General features: G+C 42.6%; 1 protein-coding gene across 1 annotated transcript in view; it reads right to left on the bottom strand.

The window, feature by feature from the left end:
- Positions 1–22,535, bottom strand: part of SEMA5B (semaphorin 5B) — a 138,458-nt gene that overhangs the window by 46,523 nt on the left and 69,400 nt on the right. The window contains 4 exon segments of the mRNA XM_009640865.1: positions 9,263–9,470; positions 11,635–11,842; positions 16,215–16,350; positions 20,625–20,910. Coding sequence (XP_009639160.1) covers positions 9,263–9,470; positions 11,635–11,842; positions 16,215–16,350; positions 20,625–20,910 — 838 coding nt within the window.

The following is a 22,535-nucleotide window of genomic DNA, read 5'->3' as shown; positions in this document are numbered from 1 at the left end:
TGTCTTCCCTAAAACCAGATGGCATGAAAAAAGAAGAATAAGAATCAAAAGGATGTTGGTGGCTTAAGAAAATAAGATTAGAAAGGGAAAAAAAGCACCAGACCTTCAAACAATCCCTCTAATTTTGATACCTTTAAAAATTCAAGCTGCAGAGGCAAGTTAGTGATCTGTACAAATCCATTATCTTTCCCCACTGAGAAGAGAAGCCAAGTGGAACTGAGCTGCTTTAGTCAGACGCTGGTCAAGTAGCAGCTTCATTTCTCAGCTGGTGAATACAACATATTCCACGCCAGATGCTACTGCCCGTTCCTCAAGACAAGCAGCCACATACTTCAGGAGCGATTACTGGGGCTGTTGGTGGAACAGGGCACTATTTGGGAGGAGCATGCTCCAGCTCACGGGTACCACCGCTGTGAGGGCTACAGTTGATGTTAATCTGGACAGACAAGGTTTGGTATTTTGGCATTTGATGTTGGCGCAGAGGCAGAGAAGCTGAAGCGTGCGTGTGTTGTGTGTGTGTGTAATTTATCACCCACACATGCTTAGCATCAGTGATTGCTGCTCTGCACACGATTTGTTCTGAATGCATAAATTAAAGCCATGGTGTAAAACGACCTCTAAAACTGAAGGCCATTTATGAGCCAGACACATGTAACTTATCTGAAAGAAACAGTGCACAGACAGGGGATTTTCAGAGGCACTTTCACCTCATTTTCCTTTCCACATCAGGGACCTCGGCTTGCTAGTTTCCACCCCCTGCCCTAGCATTTTCAATATCACTTTAATCGATTGTGGTTTATAGATTATGGCCTCGCACAATCTACACAACAAACTATTCCATTTCTTACTTTCTGACATCCCATTCCATCATCTTTTAGCAACAGTGACTTCTTTATTGGATAGGTGTTTATTTTTATTTTTAAAGCCATGAAATAAAACAACATTGCATTTATTCAAATATGAAGATTAATGCCATCCCGAGAAAAATTCTGATTAAATCTGGATTTATGTTTACATCAGTAAAGCAGGTTATTAAAAAAAATGAGTAAGTGTTCCTCCACAAACACTATTAGAAACTCTTGTCCCTGTGCCAAACAAAACTGACCTCCAATAAAAACAGAAGTACAGAGGGCCTCCGAGTACCAGTGATGGGATCAGACATCCACAAGAAAACTCAGATACTATTGGAGTCCTAATGAAAGGAATAGTCAGAAGGAATTCCTGAATGCAGGGCATGTTTGTCTGGATCGCAAAGCACAACTGTTTCCTAGCCTCGGCAGGCTTTTGAGCCTTAAGATAAACATGCCCTGCAGGGCTGCCATATGGAAAGAGGCAGAAAGGACTAGACATCCTTTTGGAAAGGCAGCTTGGGCAAATCAGTGCACTCAAGTGTTATTCCCTGTCTCTGCCCTGTGTCAGTCAGTGTCTGGAGGCGACTGTCAGATTAAGACGTGCTCTGCTCCTGCGTTTCTGTTCTGTGGCCGCAGATCTGAGACTTCTGTGTGAACATGGCAAGTTCCTGTAGTCTGGTGGTGCAGGTGGATATGGGCAAAAGGATGGTTTAGGCAAGAGCAAATCCACTGCAAGGCACACAGACGGGAATTTTACGTAGCCTCTGCAAGATGCTGATGATTTAAGAACACAAATTATGCTAAAATGGGAATTTAGGAAGGGAAAGAAAACTGCAAAAGCAGAAAACTTAGAAAGAAATGTGAGTGATGATAAAGAAACCTGAAAACAGTCTACAGTTGTCACCCAGGCTGCACAAAGTAATCCATATTCAAGCAGCTCCTCTGCAAAAGTTGGATTTTGTTAAGCTCTGGGTAATTATTTTCTGCTCAACAAGATGTAGATTCAACTAGACAGAGCCTTTGTAGATTAATGCATGTTGGAAAAGGCAAATAAATATTGGACCACCTACTACACCCTAAGGATCTAACACATCTCTTGTACAATGCAGGGCTGTTTTAACATTGCATAAGGGGCAAAATGGTCCTGCCAATATATTCTCCATTGTCTTTTCCCAGGTATTTATAAAAATGCCATCAAACAATGTCCATTACACTTTTTAACAAGAGACAACATCACTTAAGTAAATGGATTCTTGAAATCCAGCCCTACCCCTTTGCAGACTGGAGTGTTCCCATAGATCTATAGTACTTTGACATGTAAAAGACACTAGACAGTACAATATTATGTTTTTCTACAACCCATACATATTTTATGTACTTATATGTACTTAAATTTTAAACTTAAACCAACAACAACAAATTTGCTCTGGCTCCAGATACTTCCTCCTCCCCAAACAGGTAAAACAGCGCATCGCCTAATAAAAAGTTAATGATGCATCTGTAGCAATATATTCAATCAGCATTAACATTGCACACATCCGTGTGTTACACTGCAAATGCTGCCTGGAAGCTTGAGACATGAAACAAACCAGCCACGGCAGCAGTAGGACTATAGACTCTTTGCATCAGGAGCCATGTCGCTGAATATGGCCATTGCCTAGAATACAAATCTTATGACATAATAGTAGCAAATTGCAAGGATTGACAGACGCAATGGATATCTGCCCTGGGGCTTGCTGGTAGCTTTAGTTATTAATCTCATTTGTATAACAATAGCATCAATGTCATCCTGATACTACATATTCCAAGAAAATTACCTGCTTTCCTGTCAGTCACCACTGTGTTGAAACTAATTTCACATAGCCCACCTAGCAAGCAGATGCTAATGACTTTTAGACATCATTGATCTGAGCTGGCCTAAAGCCAGCCTCCTAGAGGTAAAAGGATCCATACGTTAAACCGTTCCCTATCTTGCGGGCTAAGTCATGTTGGCAGTACAGTCTAAAAATAAGGGGCAAACCAAAGCCCTCAGCACCTTCAGCCTCCCTGATTTTCCCTCCTCTTACCAAATCCAAAGCCCCCCAAATCAAATTGGCAACCTAGCCGTGATAGTAAGGAGACAAAGGCACTGAACCCCAAAATTAGCTGATTTTGTTTGGCTTTTTCTGAAGTGACCTCCATCTGTTGCAGCAGTTGTATAACCCCTCTGACTACTGCTAAATTCCCTTTCTGCAACAGTACCATTCACTCGGGGCCATTTACATAGTTCAGAGCTAAAAGTGGGAGCCTAAAAGTGTACTGGCAGCTTAAAATGAAAGTAAAGCACGTCATTGGTTTGAGCATTTAATAGAAATGGGAAAAACTGTAACAATTCATCTGCTCTGGAGCAGAGCCCCCTTCCACTCTTGCCTCCTGTGTCCTCTGTTTTTCAGTGTGGCAAACCCCAGCAATCTCAGCACAGGCTTATTCCTCAAACTCAGCCTCTGGCTGGTTTCCCTACTGGCCCCACGTTGCATTTCTCTCCTCACTGTTATTTGTGATTCCTTCATACTTAAATGCCATCTACAAAGTATGCTATTTTCTTTCTTCCATGCCATTAAAGATAATGTCAAATAAGATGAAACTGAAAACCAATCTCTCTGGCATCTCACTGGAAACATGCTGCTGCTCACTACATTGCCGCTTACCCTTGCCTTCTTTTTTCCAATTTCAGACACACATGGCCACGTACATCCCTTTCCCAGTCAATTCAAATGAAGCTCTTCGACTGCTATCCTGAAATCCAGGTTTCCTACACCTGTACCATCCCCTCAAATTTTAAAGGTCCATATCCTGCAAGTAGTAAGGATGAGCTTAACTTCGCACAGATAAACAGCTACGTTAAAGAAAAAGGGAATAATTGCCTGCTACAGCAGATGCAAATGTGTTTTCAGGATAGAGAAAACGGTATAATTTTGTACTTCTATTTAAAGAACACAGATCATTTCATCTACCAAACTTCATTCTTTCCAAGAGCTTTAGTGATCATGGTTCTGTTTGATGTCTTCATTCTCTGTCAGTGTGAGTCTTGTTATTTACTTAAATGTAACCAGAATGCCAAACCAGATGTTTAGTGATTTATTCTGATGTATCATTGGAGACTGTGGATGACACAGGATTGGGCTGAACACTCTCCTTTCTGCCTATGAAGTCTTCCAAAGGTTTTCAGTATTATTGGTGGCACAATAATTAGCTAATTCCCTTAATTTTGGAGAGGCCATATCAGCCAAAGCAGATGGAAATTGATGATTAAGGTTTATCACAACATTTTTGTAGGCTGTTACCTTTCCTTTTGCCTCTATTTTTAAAAGGATGTTCAATGTGCTGGATATTTTTTAAAAGTCTCAGGGAGAAGATTTTCAAAACAAAATCTGGGCCAGATTTTTGACAGCCTCAGCTCAGAAGAAGGGGCTGGATTTTCAAGGTCTTTGATGAACGATCTGGCTACCAATGTCACCTCAGCGATCTGATGGATGCTGGGCCCCACTGAACAACAATCTCTGCTTTGTTCCCTCCCCTACCTCTTTTGCCATTTTCTCTCCCGTGGTTTTTACCCAACAGTAGTTCCTTGTTTGTCCTTCGAGGAACTATCATCATTATGATGAAGAGGTCATAGGATTTCCAGCCCATATTCAGTTCAGTCTTTCCCCCAAAATGGGAAATTTTTAGATCTCTTCCCAAACTATATTATTCCTCCAATTACGTTCCCCAACAGTTTCACTCCTGAAATCTGGTAATCCTGTAATTCTGGTTTTGCAATCCCAAATTCAAGGGCTTCATTCCTTTGTTACAGATGATTTTGCACCATATAAGGAGTAAATAAAAGGAGAAAATAACAATAACCACCAAAGTAATCCTCCAGGCGGTATCTCAACCCCCTTAAAGCACAGTGCGGATGTGGTACAGGGACCGTGCTTGGAGCTCCAGTTTTGCACTTTGGAAAGAGAAAGAGGGAAGAAAACTCTCTGCTTCTTTACTGCTGATCCTCTTCTTTGGAAAACTCCCCGGAGCCATTTCAGGAGTTACTCACCTATGTGTACTCAGTTGTCTGATCACTGGCCCAGAGCTATTTAGAGGTGAATTGTGTTTCTTGAACAGATCTCAAGTCAGCAAATAAGAGTGTATGTCAGCTGAGTCATTTCTGCTAGCTTTGCATTAAGCACCATGGCCAGAGGGGATGTACGGCAGAATTTAGGCCAAGTAGGAGGGCAAAAGCTCAGCATCACTCAACAGCAAGCTCCTTGCGACCGGGTCAAAAAAGCAGGCAGTGTTCAAATGGGAGTGTGTCATAGCTGCACGCAAGAGGAGCTGGCTCTCCCCACAGCCTGGGAAGCAGGAGCATCTCCACTGGCAGGAGGCTGACCTGAGGTGGCACTCACACAACCTGATGGGAGAGCCACACATGAGCACAGCACAGCAGGGAGAGGACAGGCAAGCCAAACTATTCTCAGAACCCCACTGTACATCCCAAAATTGCAAGCTGCATCATGCAAAATGCAAATTTTATGCAGAAAACTAGAGGGAGGAAGATGAAAGAATGAATATCAACATAAAGCATGTTAAAATAAACTGCTCGGGACTGGGGGAGCAGGAAAGGTGGGTATTCAAGAGACCCTCTGGTCTCATTCCCAAACAGATTTTCTTTTCCTCATTTGAACCTATAATCAAAAAATGGCTGCAAAATCACTCCAAGGCCCTCCTCCAGGTTTCTGTTTGCTCAGAGGCCCATGGCCCTGATGCTGCAATGGGGCAACACAAAGCGATCACAAAGTGTTCCCTACAACAACCAGCTTCATTTTCCTACCTGTTTGATTGCAACTCATAAAATGAATAATCTCACTCCACCCTTTGAAAAAATTACTAAATTACCCCTACAGCTAGGTCCTACCTGAAAATAATGGTCCAGGTCTAAAGTCCTCACCTCTCTAAAATTCAGATTCAGGATTTTGTTCAGATGCATTCTAGAGATTTGGGGGTTTCAGTGATAAAGCTGCAGTGCTAGCTCTCCAGATATCCCTCCCCAAAGCTTGGGGGCAACTTGAGGTAAAATTCCAAGCTCATTTAAAAATTGCAGGGAGGTTACACAGATTTCAAAGCCATGCAAAATCCAGCAGCAAGCACAGCCAAGCTACCACCCAGCAAAGCTGCCTTCAAAACATGCTGCATGTTCAAAGGGCTTGTAGGTTTTGCTCTCATTGGACATCTTCCTAAGAGTCTCCAGCAAGAGTGGGGAATGGCAGCCCTGAAGCACGAAAGGAAAACACACACACAAGGCAAGGTCCCTGCAGCCAACTCCAGCCTGTAAATTTGGGCAGCTGACATTACAGATGTCTTCCCGTTGCCCGGTTGCTAAGACTGGCTGTTCTGAAAAGACAGATTGAGACAGGTCAGTGGGCACACACAAAACACTGCTCAAACACCCAGAAATATATCGGGTCAACGAACTACATCAAGACATGGGGCTGAGCTACTGGTCACCATTTAAGAGATTAAATTGGTGCCGTGTCAATAAACAAACAGTAAAAGAGATGGCAGAAAATCCTTTTCCCTTTCCATCTCTTCCCTTTGCTGCTGCTTTTTCCTCTGTCCCATTTCTGAGCCTCGATACCAAGCCCCAAGGTTTTAAAGCGGCAGGGCAGCAAGGATCACTGGAGGGGATCAATGCTAGGATCAATTTTCTCTCGATACATGATTGCCCATTCCAGGGAGAAGGCAGGGTGAAGGCAAAAGCTCTAACTCAGCAATCAAGACCCCACATCAGCCCCCAGGGTGTAAAAGGCTGCAAAGCTTCCTGATAGTATGAGGCACAGCCAAAGAAAACACACACAGTTGTGGTATTCCTGCCTGGGAGGCACAAATTCTCCATCACCTCCAAGCTTCCTGAGCCCCCATCAAAACGATTAGATTATAAAAACTGCTGAAACCAGAGCTTTTCAGGGAGGCTAGTCAAGAAGTCACAGCATGACAAAAAAGTAAGCGGGGGGTGTTGTAGGGGCAGGAGCCCTTCTTCCTGTGGTGGCTGTATATTGGCATGTATTAAACATAGACACAACAATAAGCAATAAATCACAGCCCAGGAGAAGTGCCAGGTGGAATGCACTGGAGGAAATTAAAACATCCTTCTCGATACAGTTCAGTGTTGAAAGAAATACAAAGGAGGCCAAGTTGACTTATCACCCTACAGAGCCGGGATGCTAAGGGGAAAAAGGGTTCCAACATTGGCAGCTGAAAAATTTGCAGTTGAATAATTTCCTACAAAAAAAAAAAGCTTTGCTTAAAATTTAATAATAATATCAGAAATATGCTTTTAAACAACTAGATAAATAATTGCCTTCCATGGCATTCCTAAGTTTTCTTCTTTTTTTTTTCCAAAAGCCTCAGCCGTGCTGCAAAGGATCCTTTGCAATGTACACAAGTACTCTACCTGGCCAGCACCCGAATTCAACACATTCTGACCTCCCACATCACCAAATGTGTGCACCCACCGCGCTCTCAGGAGACCCTATCTTGTGTACTTTGGTACAGCCCAGCGGCTAGCTTAAACTGCCTAAAAGTAGCGTGAAAGTAGTCAACGGAGGAAGAGTTTGAGTCTCCATCCCCCAAGGAGCTGGACTGCTTCCTTGTTTCACTGAAAAGTTCCTCGAGAAAATTCATTTTAATAAAAACCAGCATTGGTACACATGCTTCCCAGTAATTTCAGGAGGACTCAGTGCCATACAATGCATAAAACTGAGGCTGCTTGTGGCCACCAGCACGCAAGGGAACCTCTTTGGAGCCAAGTTTCTGTTTTGCTGGGATAAGGTTATACAAGCAGGGACTGCGCTGTGGCCCTCGGGACCTCGGTGCTCCTGTGAGGTACCCCCACCCGCCTGCCCTCCAGCCACTGCTGCTTTTTCCCTGCTTGTCCCTTTTTTAGGCAGCTGAGCAAACCTCTACCATTTGAGTTTTAATGGAAATGTCATACAAAGTACTTACACAGGCTGAAAGTGGGACATGATCTATAAATTACCGGAAAGCTGAACTCAAAATTAGGAAAGAAAGAAAAGGAAGAACTCATTTCTCTTGAAACTGAATCATATATATACACACATATAAATATTCTCAAACTGAAACTCTCCAGGATGGCCTGAAGAGGACAGCTGTTATGCTCTACCTTTTTTAATCTCTCTGCTTTTAAGGGCTGAGGACAGGATGGCATTTTTCCAGCTGTGGTTCTCTTTCTCTTACTAAACACTTCTGTGTCAGCCTGTCTGTGTAAGCAACTAAACCTTTACACACTAAACGTTTCTGTGTCAAGCTTACAGTAATGACCAAGTTGTATCTTCCGAAAGGGATAATTAAGAGGTTCAGCAAAAACTGAAAGAGCTGGCATTTTTATATTTAGACAGACATTAATTTAGTACAAGCTGATAGATAAACTCTACTTGTTGAAAATAAAATGATGGTGACATTTTTGATATCAGTTTTTTTGGCAAGAGAACAGGGACATCTTGCAGTAGACCATGAAAGAGGGAATCCCTTTAGAGGTTGATAACAAATTCCTTCCTCTCGTCTAGCGCAGAGGACATCAGTTTCAGACAAAACTCTTGTCAAGGAAAGCAAGGCAAAAGCAAGAGAGAAGGAAGGATGTTTTTAGGAGATGTAAACAAGCAGTTAGCCGCAGCAGACCCCACAACACACTCAGGGAGCTGATTTGAGCGTATGCCTCAATCAGTTGGTATCCCACTTTCACCTGCTTAAATGGAGGGATACTATTTGGATGCAAAACCACATTTCCAGAGCGGTTTTCCACCCAGAATCAGGAATGACAATTTAAAAAAGTCTTTTTTTTCCTACTCCCTTTAGAAGGTACAACCAAGGCACTGAATCTGTCCAGGTATAAGAGGCATCACACATAGCTGAGATGAGCTATTGGGCTCCAAAAGCAGTAACAAGTTGCCACACAGCCCAGCTCTGCCTCAGTCTTTTGAGAAGTGATCACTCAGATAAGCCAGGAGAGGATGGCTGCAACCCGAATTCAGAAACCTGCAGTCATACTGCCAGTAAGAACCACCAGCAAAATACATGGAGTTAATCAAAGCAACACTGAAATGTCATGTTAAAAAAAAAAAAGTAAATGTTGCAAGTCCTTCCATGGTAAACACAGAATTCATTTCTGATAAGGATCAATTAATATTTACAAAAAAAAAAAAAATGCTCATTCTCATTGCTCCTGTCATGAACATATCTATCAGGAGATGCACTTCCGACAGTGTCTTTTGTCTTGCAGTGATGAAAAAAAACATTCTAAACCAATCAGTCTGGAATATGTTTCCCTGATGTTTTTCTTTTTAGGCTGAAGTGGAATATATCAGAGCTGTAAATTTGCTTACCCTTCTGTTCTGTACATGGAGCATCTCTCCAGAGGAATTTTTAGCACTCCATTACTTAAGCCCACAAAGAGTGACCTGTCGCTGTGCAGGATTTGGAGACTCTTGATTGCTTCCCGTTGTCCATCAGGGAGGATCTGCATTTCCTCCAAATAACAGCTCCTCAGGCTCCTGTTAGTGGTAGAAAGGGCCTTCAAGATGGTGCCATACTCTAATGGAACAAGAAACAAGGCACAAGTAAATCTTGGAGGCATTGACTTCATTTCATACCTGCCCAAAGAGTGAAATATTAATTTCATCTTTACACATCTGCTTTAAACCTAGATCTGGGTCATCTGCTGCCCATGGTAGAGAGCGCTCCAGCTACATGGTTACAATCCTCAGCAGTTTTCAAACATTACAGAAACCATCTGTGAATGCATTTTAATGGGAAACCAGAAGGATGTGAACCATCTGGAGAGCGAGTACCTGGAAAAATTTCCCAGAAAAGACTCTGGTCCCGTTACCAGTGTGTTATACAGCAAGGTGACCTGAGATAGCAGGGATCATTTCTGGTGCCTCGAGTCTATATTTTTTTTGGTTTATGGAGCAGATCAGTGTGATTTGATGCCATGACAAATGACAACAGATGCAGGAGCCCTGCTGGAAATCTCAGAGGCCTCCGTAATGACTGCATGGGTCACGGATCTAATTGATCCTCTTCCTGGAAGAAGCCATCCTGCCAGCTTGACAAGTTGATGTTATGGCATAAGCAATGCATACACAGAAACATATATGTTTGTGTTCACAGTGCTCTTACCTAAACAGTTTAAAGATCTGGTAAACGTGGGAGATTTATGCTGGGGAAAATGGGGCAACCACACCATTTTTTGTTAAAACCCCAAAGAGCTCTGTCAGCCCCAATTGTTCCTGAAGCTTAATCTTTCTAGCCCAATAACTTTGGTATTGGTGCCAAAGCTCAGCAATTTACAGTGGTGGGGTTGTCTACCATGCAAAGCTTCTCTTTCACTTAGGAAGGCCTTAAGTATGGAACAAGACTGAGGCCCAAGTTTGGGCTCAGTTTGTCTCAGGACTGGGTTTGTGTTCTGGACTGTCTCTGGGCAGGGCTGTCTCTGCTGAAGCATTTGACTGGTTTAAATGTTTCAGGTCCATCAGAGCTTACTCTTCAGTCTCCACTAACCAGGGCAGAATACAAACACAAATAAGGAGGTAAGGTTATGGCCATGGACCTTTCTACAGAAATGATAGGAGGCGGAAATTATCCCAGCTTGCTCTTAGGCTTTGTAGCTGGAGCTCCTCACTTAAAATGTCAAGATATCAAAATGGCAGAACCATGTTGTATTTCCATTTAAGTACAATCTTCTCATCATAATCAATGTCCATGGAGGCTCCCACAGTGGCAATGGTACTAAAACACATCCAAGATGATCACTTTTGAAGCAAGTAGTGGTAAAAGTTAGATAAATTATGATAGAGTCCTGGAAGGTGGTAACATGAGAATGAGGCAATGACTCTGCATTCAGATGTGAGATTAAACTAACATTTACGGAGGCAATCCATCTTATTCTAAAGTCAAAGCTTCTGCAATAGAGGATAACAACATTATACCCATGAGGCTGGCCATATACTCTGATTAAGCAAACTATTTAATTTAACCTCTATCATTAGTATGAATATGGGCTAAGACAACCATTTATAACGCTTTGTCCTTCTTCAGCATCTTTCATTTATCCAAGATACCCGTGCTTTTCAGAAGAGGCAATGTGTCCTGCTAATTAGAGGATGGCAGTAGAAATCAAGAGACTAAATCATATAGTTAATTCTACCACTGGCTCACTATGCTACCACAAAAAAGCACTTGCCTCAGCTTCCCCATCTGCATTACATTTCAGTGCGTGCCCATTCCCAAAAGCACTGGGAGTCATACACCAGTAGACACGCGGAAGTGCAAAGAAAGAAATAATTAAAACCTTGGGCGAGCCTAGAGGTTAATTATTATTATTGCTTATTTAGAGATGAGTGTGTCATAGCACAGAGAGGCAACTTACGTGCACAAAACCACAGAGCGTTTCAGCAACCTTTGCTCTTCCCCACTGTTATGTTTTAGTCTGATTAGTTGAAACATGTTTTTATAAAAGGGAGAAAAATGTTATTGTTGTTTTTAAACACAATGTAGATTTATGGTCTGCTCACTTGGGACTCTGCCTCAAGTCCTCCATCCTGCTTTTAATTTACTCAGGCAAACTAATTTCCAGGCAGTTTTGTGCCAAAGTGATATTGAATGACAACTGTGTAATGATGTCACGACCAGGCTACTAGGGCTGATAGGTCTATGAGCAAGTGGAGGGAATTTTCTTAAGCCCTGATGCTCTTACCTGTCCCAATATACATCACGTGGTAGAGAGTATCCTTCCCCTGAACAATATCAACCACCAGTTTGGAAAATCGAATGCTGTCCTGAGTCACGTATGGATCTACAGTCACCGGCTGCACGACATCGTTCATCAGGAACAAGCGCTGCGCATCCTGCAGGACTCTCTCCGTCAGGTTCTCGTTAGGGCTGTCATCACTCAGCGTCCCACACTAAACATGGAAGATTGAACTTCAGCACCTGCATTTTCTCCCCACTCCAGCAGCCCAAGACCAAAACCTGAAATTCTTCTGGAAACCCATGTCCTGTTGATTTCCTGCAGAGGTGGGTCTGTGTGGGGGTCACAGGATCAGGCCCTTAGCCTGATCTTAGGTCCTTAGCCTAGCTTTGGCCTGTAGCCCACTCTTTATAAATGTTTCTCCCAGCTGGTCCACTGACCAGTGATGCAGTGTTTCATTCCCGTGTGATACCCTGGAGCTAGCACACCAGAAGGGCAAAAGGCATTAACCAACCAAGGAGAAAAAGAAAGAATTAAAGCTAGCTGTAGAAAGATGTAAAGCTAGTAGTGGAAAGAAAGTTTTTGTGGTAATCCTTGAAGCATTTCAAATCATCTTCAGACTCTACCCCAGCATCTCAGTCTGTACAATGCATGAAAACTGGAAGTTAAAAAACCTGAAAACCAGGTTGATTTTGCATCCAAGAACTCAACTCACCACCCTGCTTTTCTCTTATGCGCTCCCTTTTGTACAGACCCCTCTGGCTTCATCTTAAGCGAGGTAGGGTTTTTTTTTTCCCCGCCCCCCCTTCTACCCCCCAAGGAAAGGGCAGGCCAGCCGGTGTCTAGCCATCCTCCAGCACCAAGGGGTGCATAGATGCAGGACTCAGCACCCTTGTCCATACAGAATTGGGGGAAAGAAGAGAGCTCATCTTCTTGCTGTCTGTAAGTCCTACCAGATGGACAATGCATTTTATGGCCTGAGTTTCTATCTCACACTAATCTCTAGAATCTAGCATTTTCAAAAGACTGCAAGATTATACTCTCCATGCAGTTTTGGGGTCCATGTCTGTAGCCAGGGATGGATCTTCATTCTTCCCCATGATACCATGCATGGTGGGCAGAAGATTTATCACTCCAAAAGACAGCGGGGTGACAGATAATTTATCCTACCCAAAGCCATGGGAGTCAGTGGTGCAGCTAGAATTCCTGCCAACTACTATATTCAGTCCATGGACAACTTTGCTTCTCACTATTTATAGAATCGTAAGGGGAGGGAACTTTTTAAAGGTCATCTAGTCCACCACTCTCTCAGCCTGTCCTCATAGGAGAGGCGTTCCATCCCTCTGATAATTTTTGTGGCCCTCATCTGGACCCGCTTCAACAGGTCCATGTCTTTCCTGTGTTGAGGACTCCAGAGCTGGATGCATTACTCCAGGTGAGGTCTCACCAGAGCAGAGTAGAGGGGCAGAATCACCTCCCTCGACCTGCTGGCCACGCTTCTTTTTATGTGGTCTAAGATACAGTTTTCTGAACTGTGAGCGCACATTGTCGGCTCATGACCAGCTTTTCAACCACCAGTACCCCCAAGTCTTTCTCCATGGGACCACTCTCAATCCCTTCATCCCCCAATCTCCATTGGTACTGGGTGTTTCCCCAAACCAGGTGCAGAACCTTGTACTTGGCCTTGTTGAACCTCATGAGGTTCACATGTTCACATGGTCCCACTTCTTGAGCTTGTCCAGGTCCCTCTGCATAGCATCCCATCCTTCAGGCATGTCAACCACACCACTCAGCTTGGTGTTGTCTCCAAACTTACTGATAGTGCACTCAATCCTGCTGCCTGTCTCATCAATGGATGAAGATATTAAACAGTACTGGTCCCAGTACAGATGCCTGAGTGACACCACTTGTCACTGATCTCCATCTGGACATTGAGCTGTTGACCACTACCCTCTGGACATGACCACCCAACCAATTCCTCATCCACGGAAAAGTCCATCCATCAAGTCCATCTCTCTCCAACATAGAAAGGATGTTGTGGGGCACCATATTAAATGCCTTACAGAAGTCCAGAGAGATGACCTAAGTGATGCTCACATCTGAGTAATTTCACTAGAAAAAAACCCCACAAATTTCTTTTCCTTCATTTTGGGTCCAGGCGTTTGGACTTTCCTTGGAAGAGAAGTTAGTATACTGTGAATAAGGATGTCGATTTACAGCACTCCAGCTCCAGTGTACAAATCTCCCATGCGCATACTCTCAATGCATCAGAGCAACTCTTTACAGTGTGGCTGCCTTTCTGAGGTGCACCATGAAGAGCTTCTCTTATGACGTGCTAAAATCAGCTGGCAGAAATTTAGCTCACATGTACACAATAAATGCGGATCCTAACAGCCGGTGTACTAAGCCCTGCAATATGTTGGAGCTTGTGTGAACTAGAGGAACAGGGTGGTACTAATTCCCACCATCTATGAACATGGCCACCTTTTTATTAACTTTAGCATCTACCTGAGTAGCCAGACTAAGTAAACATCAGAGATTCTTGATGTGTCCTCAAGTGGCTTTTAATGTTTTTTCTACTGCAGTGGTCTTTTTAATTTCACGACTGCCTCATCCCAAGTTCTGAAGAGTTTTTAGATCTCTCTCTTCTGCCATCTCCTATACTCCTGGTTTACACCACTGTCTTACTTTGGATGCTTTTCTCCCCACTCACTTTCCTTTCTAGAGCATCACTGAAGGAGGAGTCCCAGTGGCAGGAATGTCACTGTTGGTTTTGTTTTCTGTTCTCAAGTCACAGATAATCCTTTTGGTCTATTGGCAGCCCATGTGCTGACACAGCATCCCTCTGGCTTGGTTTTATTTTGTTTTGTTCTAATTTCCTGATTATCTGCACTGCCCTGATCCTCTATATCCTTCAGTATTTCTCCATCGTCTCTGCAAGGAAAAAAAAAAAACACCTGGCATCCTTCCCTCATCTTCCTTTGTGAACACCGAGGCAAAAAAATTAATTTAATTTTTTTTGCAATATCTGCCTCTTCTGTCGCTAAATTACCCTTGTCATCTCCTAAAGGCCCTTCACTGACCTCCTGTACTTGAAAAACATCTTAATCTCTTCTTGCAATCTTCCTTTTGTCCGCCACATACCTCCTTTTCCTTTCCTTATTTTCCTCTGACTTTTCTTTCATCTTGCTGCTGCAATCTTTGCACTCCACATTTTATCTGATACTTTTCACTACATGGAAATGCTTTCCAAAGTCCTTTTCTATTCCTTCTGGGTTAGCCAGGCAAGAGACAGAAAGCCCTTGATTCTCAGTTAACCTTAATACTCTCTTTAAACTCAAAAAAAAAAAAAAAAAAAAAAAAAAAGCCTGGCCATGCTTGGCATGGCTGGGCCTTCAGCAAAGCTTTGTTTCTTGGTTTTGAGTGCACCAAGCTGAGGGGGTGATTGAGAGCCCAATCCTGTCCCACCTTGTACAGGCAGGAGCCCTCACTCAGGTGCCATGAAGGAATTCAGGGGGAGAAATCAGGTTCCTCAGCTGGAACCCAAGCACATCTCTGCCTGCAGCGTGAGCCTGCCTCCCATCTGCTCTTGCTGTGATTTCAGGTGACTGCACAGCCCTTTTTGGAAGGTCCTTGACATCACCAGCTTGACGGCAGATGGCATTTGCAGGCAACCTCAGCACCTTTGCCGTAATAAAGGAGAGCCAGATTCACACAATGGGGCTGAAAGGATTCACCATGGGGAAGTGAGGACAGGAAGACAAGTCCGTCCTCCCTAGGATTCCCCAGCTGGGAAGGGACTGAGCTGTAAAATGGGCTCACACTTCAGAAGACTCAGGTTTGCTGGGGCTGTCACACACATACTCTGCACTGCACTGACTGTATCTGGGCATAAAGTGACTGAAGATGTTCTATAATTTTCAAATTGGCCTTAACTCATAATCCTGGAAAACTGCTCCTTCATTAAAAAAAAGATTTTTTTAAGATGAGAAGGAACCACATCTTCATGTGTCCTCTTCCACCAGTTACTGCTGCATTGTGTCTATAACTTCTGGCTGAGCTACCATGTCTCAGAAAGACATCCATCTTGCACTGAAACACTGGTAGCCTTAGGGGCCCTATCAAGTGATGGAAAATTCATCACATCCTTACACAGCCAGAGTGGTTAATTACCTTTCTTGTTTAAAAATATAAGTTGTCGCCATTCTAGTTTGACTTTGTTCCGCTTCAGCTTTCAGTCCTTCTCAGTTTTGGTGGGGATGTGTCTCTATGTCCCCTTGTGAGGATCACATTCTCAGAGTTCACGTATCAGTGATGAGCGTAACAGAGATTTAAATTATTCATTATTATAAAAAAAAAAATCTGAACATTCATTATTGGTAAAACCATTCCATTTTTGCCATGAATCTTGTGGTCTCCATAACATGTGGCAAGGAGTTCCACAGACTAAAGCACTCATAAATGTGGAGAAATACAATTTATCTGCACCATGGGTCTACCTGGAAAAATGGGCCCCACACAAATCAACCCACTGGAGTGACAGAATGTAAAAGGGACTGGAGAAAACTGAAGAGCAGCAGCAGTACCTGGAAATTAGGGATGGGGTTTAATGTTGGCAGCCAGGCTGATCTTGGGTTCTCTTGGTAACGGAAAGGGCCATTAAATGCCTGAGTAATGGCACTCAGATTGAAGGCACACACTGCTGAGGCAGCTATGCTGTTTCTGGAAAAGGGGAGAAAAAAAATCAATTTAATCATTAGAACATTGACATTTTCATCATAACAGACATCAAACTCCACTCAAATAAAATACATGTAAATTGCTAGGTAGATGTACAGTGATACCAATCTCACAGCGAGTAAAAATAAATAAAAAAAATGTAAAATGCAGATGGCTTGCATGACAATTTTGAGAATTAATTTTAAGCTTGGTTTTAAAATGTCTGTGATTTAACGGCCACGGAAGCAGTTCTGACAAGTAAGGTGAATGCAGTTTAGTTTGCATGGCTTATTTGTGTCTGGTTTTATTTTTTAACTACCCATCTATCTTTATTGATTACAAACAACCTAATTTTTAATCTCTTGGTGTTTCTCAATGTGAAATTCTGTTTCCACAGGGTCCTGAAATTTTCAGCTATAAAATATATCCCCTAATATTTATATATATATATATATATATAAATACACACATGCATACACATGCATGTAGGAGAAGGGAAAGGGTGACAGTGCAAAGCAGGCTGGTTGTTACAGCAGCTCAGCACGCAAAAAGGACTTGCTAATACGCAAAAAGCCTCTGTTTTCAGTGATCACAGTTCACTTCTTTGTGTTCCCAGCTGGGAACAGCATCTGTCTCGGGCAGGCTGCTCGCCCCGACGCACCAGCCAGGGCAGGCGCTGCGAGGGAAATGCCACTGTAGCAAGGACTCTTTGGGGAAGGGAATTTGTCTCAGGGCTGCTCCGCTGCCCAGTCAGACTCACACACGGATCAGTCGGCCTTCAGTGTCCCATTTCAGTCACGGAGGACCCGTTCCTGCAAGGTCCTGAGCAGGCTCAGCTCCTTTTGCCTCAAGAGGGTTGGAGGGCACCTCCCAGATGGTGAGGGCACCTCAGGGAAGCCAGCCCAAAGAGGAATGTTTTCTAAGTGTTAACCTGAAATTCGAATCTCCTCCCCCCCTCCCCGCTTCACCCCTGCATTTTTTTTAAATGAAAAGAACAACGTTTAGAGAAAAAGATATCAGAATAACACTAAAAATAGGGCTAGCACAAGAGACTGACTTGTCACAGTGCCTTTTAAATAACCCAAGCCCTTCTGTATGTATCTTTCTGCTAATTAAAGCAATTTGAATTCTCTGAAAAGAACACTTTTTTTTTTTTACTAAACCAATAATTACATTCTTTCACACACACACACAAAAAAAGTGCCTTGCTCCACAATCCCAGGCTGGGAAGCAGAAGAACAGATTCTTTCACAGAATATTTCTTCCAAGCCATACAACATCAGGAAGAACTTCTCGCTTTGCCTTCCCATTCTCCACTCCTGCCCCTGCTCCTTCCATCCCCGGAGTGATGGAGTAGCTCACTTTGAACCTGTCAAAGCAAGGCTGGGCAAACCTTTCTCCACTTTTGTCTGAACACCACTGATGCAGTGCATGCCCACAGACGGCAGCTCTTAAGACAAAGCTAATGATGGATGACAAGTAAATGCCTTGAGGCACACATGGGAAAAAAAAAAAAAGAGAATGAAAAAGAAAATGAAAAAGGGAAAGAAAGAATAAAACCCCGCTAGTCTAACAAACCCACTTTTTTTTTTATAAAAAAAAGAGAGGTTATTTTTAGGGCCCTCCTACGGACTCCACAGCATAGCCCTTTCCCTTTGCTAGAGAGGAGAAAGGAAAGAGGTTTTCCATGAATTTGTGGCCTGTTTTGCTTTCCATCCGTGGTCTGGCATATTTCCCATCCCTCCCTATGAAAAGTCTGATCCCAGCCTCAAGCCAGTGACATCAACTTGTGCAGCCAGCCCCTGTGCTGTCCTGGTGTGAAGCACAACCTCCTTTACTCCCACTCCTACTTCCCGTGATTAACTCGATGGTTTAGAGAATGGGTTAAGTTCAAGGAGGTTTTAACATTGTCGCTATTACCTTCCAGAAAAATTTTAATAAAAACTTCTTAAATATTTCATCAGCAGCTTCCCCCAAAAGCTCTCTTTCCCACTGATTCAGCTGGGTATAACATAACATGAAGCAATAAATCTATATATGGGTGTTATCACAACCACTAATACCCCTTTGTAAAAGATGGCCCTAAATGCATTAAACATGATCCTTCCAAAATAAAAATACCTTTAAACAAAAAAAATCACAGTTTTGTGGTGCATCGGTATTCTATTATAAAGAAACTCAGATTGGAGCATACATCAACCCTCTTTGGTATGCAGAGCTCATGCAGCATGATATAAGTCCCAGTGGAAGTTAAAATAATAATTACCATTATTTCTCTAGTCGGATGACAAATTGGAACATTTTCTCTTTGAACTCTGAAAAGAACATCCTGTTGTAGACCCAAAACGCTACTTGATCTAACTTCAGCTGTTATCAATAACTCATTTCTTCAATTACACAAACGTTATATATTATATCATCCTCTGAAGATACAAGAGAGAACATACACCTGCAATGTATGAAGAGTGACTTAAGTGTAACCCAGAGGAGACAGGTAACACTCATCATCTCTCACATTAAAACTGGGAGACAGAAACAGCAGGTGAGCAGTCTTCCAACCAGAGGTAGCCTATGTCTCCCCCCTTATATTCCAAAAACTATATCAATTTGAAAAATATAATAGTTATTAATAATTTTCCCATTTCCAAATTCTGTTCTTGGCTGGGTGAATGGACACACGGATAGATAAAACATCATCACTGTGGGCATAGAAGTCCTCTCTGACTGAAAAAGAAAAAAAAAGAGTAATCTCAAATGCCCAAAGCAGTAGCCAGATTCCTTTTAATGTTCAGGAAATTTGGCTAACATCCTTTAAATGTTTTTAGGGAACGACTCATGCTCCTTTCAATCCCAGATTTTCCGCACAGTCCACAGTCAAGATGCACTGCTCAATCATGTTTGTTTTTTCTAGTTGCCTCTCCGCTGCCTCACTTTTGGCTGACGTTGGCAACACCAGCGCAGAAACAAAACGTGGAAGATGAATGAGGGTGGCCAAACACTTACCTACTTCTTGGTGTTTACAGAATGGGAATAACATTCCAGCTCTGTTGACTCTCATAGTGAAACTCCCAACAGTGCTTTAGCTCAAGAAGTTGGGGCTGATGCTTTGTGACTTCAAGAGCTGAAGTTCAAGCCCTGTCACACCAGCAAGTGACACATTAAAACGGGAAGGGCTGTACTTCAGTGGGGCTTCACTTTTTTGGTTGCTGTGGGCTTCTTGGGACCAGAGCCCTATTCATATTGAACAGTGCTCTATTGTACACAAAAACCCCAAAGAAGTTGGCTACCCAGCATGAGAAAGGCACTTTGAGTGTCTGTTGTGCAGAGTAAGATTTTCATTCTCTAGTTTACACGTCAGGATAACACCCCTCTGGAGAACATGTATTATTGAAACTCAATACCACGCAGACTGGTTATAGCTTGAAACTTATCATCCTAGCCTTGGGCTTCAGAGAAAAAGTTATTTGAATTTTCCTGACTTAAAAATATACATTATGAGTTTTTTAATATATTTTTTAATTAACTCCTCTTCTCCTTTCTGCTTTCACAGCTACACTAAATCATTCCAATTACAAGTTTTTTCAATATCAAGCCAAGAAGAGGTGATTATGAAGTTTCAGAAATCATGCCTTTCCCTCGGAGTTCCAGCGCCGCTTTTGATTTCTGGACCTGAAACAGTCTCCAGCAGAGGTACAGTCCCCCTTGGCAATGTCAAATGCTGTGTAGCCCACGTGACCTTGCTTATATAAAGTGTTGCTCAACAGCAATTTATGTTGATTTCAGTCTAGGCTGTTGTGATCCCACCTACCTCATTATCGTCCTTCCAGTCCTTCTCTCCCAAGCATATGTACCTGTCCATCACATGGGCCAGCCCCAATGTTCACACCGTTGTGTCAGATTTTCCAGGCAGTTAACCTGGCTGAAAATTAATTACATTTTTTCTGTTGGGTCACTTTTAGACCAGCTCTCTGAACTACATAAGTAGCATTGCCGCTACAAAAGTCAGAAGTCTGTCATAGCCCAGGTTTATATCAAAATAGGTTACCCTCGAACTGCAAAGTCACCTTTTATGGACTCCAGGAATCTATGAACCATGGATTAAAAACATTGTCCTAAAGGCTATGTTTGCCATGACGGATAACACAGATCTGTATATTCCTTCACGTTAATCAAAGGAACTTTCAAAAATGAATCTTCAGACTGCCTAAGAAATCAGAATATTGTCAGTCTCAGACTGCTGGGGACAGAAGAAGGGCAGTAAAACCAGTGCAACTTACACATTAGTAGTGAAGACACCATAGATCAGATCTTGCTCAGGAAGGTAGAAGGTGCTTTGCAATTCATTATAATAGAAAGGGATTTCTCCAGCACGGGAGCAGTTCAGCCTGGCCTTCATGAAAGTTGTCCATGTGTCCTCCAGCAAAAATCTCCCTCCAATATCATTTTTGCAAACCCTTGCCACACGAGAATACACTGTTTTCCCACAGTCATGTTCTACCGCATTCTCACGGAAGAAGAAGTAGGTGAACAAACCGATGTCGTATGCAGCAATAAAGTTAGGCTCTGAAAAACAAACATTTGAAGAGATTTATACAGGTCAGAAATCAATCCGTGCTCACTGACTCATTCAATGCATTGCACCACCAACTCCCTTTACACAGGCTGTCAAAGCTGGGACCACAGGGAATTTGGAGTCAGCAGAAGACATAAAAACAGTAGATGCGAATAATAATATATGGGGATAGAGCTCTAGTTCCTTTTCAGATCTTGGGAAAAAACCCATTGTTTCCCCACTTTATTGGCAAAGCTGCTACTGATTTCAGTGAAAGCTGAGTTCAACACTTTGCACATGCATGAGTATTCTCTGTACCTATACTCATTTTACAACATAAAGCCTTCCCCTTGGGTTCCTTCACCTATTCACTTCTGAAGTGCACCTTACGATGTGTTAAATATGCTGTGAGCATCCGCCCGATTCCCCAGACTGCTGCACTGAAACATTCAGCCTACTCTCCCAGCGCAATCACATCTGGCTTTTATCATGAAGCCTTTCCAGTTTCTAGGCACAAAAGATTATCTTATGTCCGTAAAACAAAACCATGCCACAGGCTGACAGTATTGAAGCAAGCTCTCCTTAATTCTTTTTCTCCTAGAATTATTGTTATTATTTTCACAAGAATTGAAAAGAACCTGGAATTGGTTTTGTAGTGAATAATTTAATTGGGTATTTAACAAAGCTTTAAAGTGTATGGTCTTTTATCCCAACAGTTTCTCTGGCAAAGGGAAAAGATTGTCCAATGAATAATATTTCACTAAACAAAAAAACCCTGTTGGTTTTATAGGGTGCTTTTACAATGTTCATTTCTGAGGAATGCTCAAAGGATGAAAAAAAAAGGAAAGTACAGAATTCCTTTAATGCTGCAGCCCAGGAGTGAAAGGAGAACAGCGTCGTGGCAGAGGGAGAGGAAGGAAGGCTGATGCAGCTGTAAGGCAGGTTTGGGAGGCAGACGATGGTACAGAGGGAAGGGCGCTGCAGAGCATCTCCATCAAACTTTCTCCTTCAAACAAGCAGTGAAACTTGAAGGGACCATTGTGATCACCAATCCAACCTTCTGTCTAACATGAACCAGAGAATTTCACTCTGTAATTCCACCATTGGATCCTGTAACTAACAAGTGAATTAGACCACATCTTTTGAAGGAGATCTGATCTTACAGGACAATGCACATGGCTTTACAGCCATCACTTTCCTCAGTAACTTGTTCAAATGACTAAAGACTGCCCCAGCTGCAGACTGCACTTCTTTTTCCATTTGACATTATCTGGTTTCAGCTTCCAATCACAGGCTCTTGTCATGACTTGTCTGCTAGATTAAGGAACTTTATCCTGCCAGAAATCTTCTCTTGATGTAAGTACTTCGATATCATGAACAAAATACCTTTTATCTTCTTTTCAGAAAGATAAATAAATTGAGCTCCTTAAGTCTCTCACTGTGAGGCAGGCTTTCCAAGCTTCAAATCACTCCATGGCTCTTCTCTGAATCATCTTCAAGTTTTCTGTTTCTTGTTGAAAAGTGGCCAGAACAGGATGAAATTACTTCAATGTCATCAATGCTGCACAAGGTTATAAATCCAAGAGTCATGTTAGTTTTTCCAGTCACAGACTAGAAACTCTTCTGTTTGTCTTTC

The sequence above is a fragment of the Egretta garzetta genome, unplaced genomic scaffold (assembly GCF_000687185.1).
Source record: "Egretta garzetta isolate BGI_Z169 unplaced genomic scaffold, ASM68718v1 scaffold326, whole genome shotgun sequence".
NCBI classification, from domain to species: domain Eukaryota; kingdom Metazoa; phylum Chordata; class Aves; order Pelecaniformes; family Ardeidae; genus Egretta; species Egretta garzetta.
Note: the sequence above shows the minus strand (reverse complement) of the source record. Positions and strands in the feature narration are given on the sequence as shown.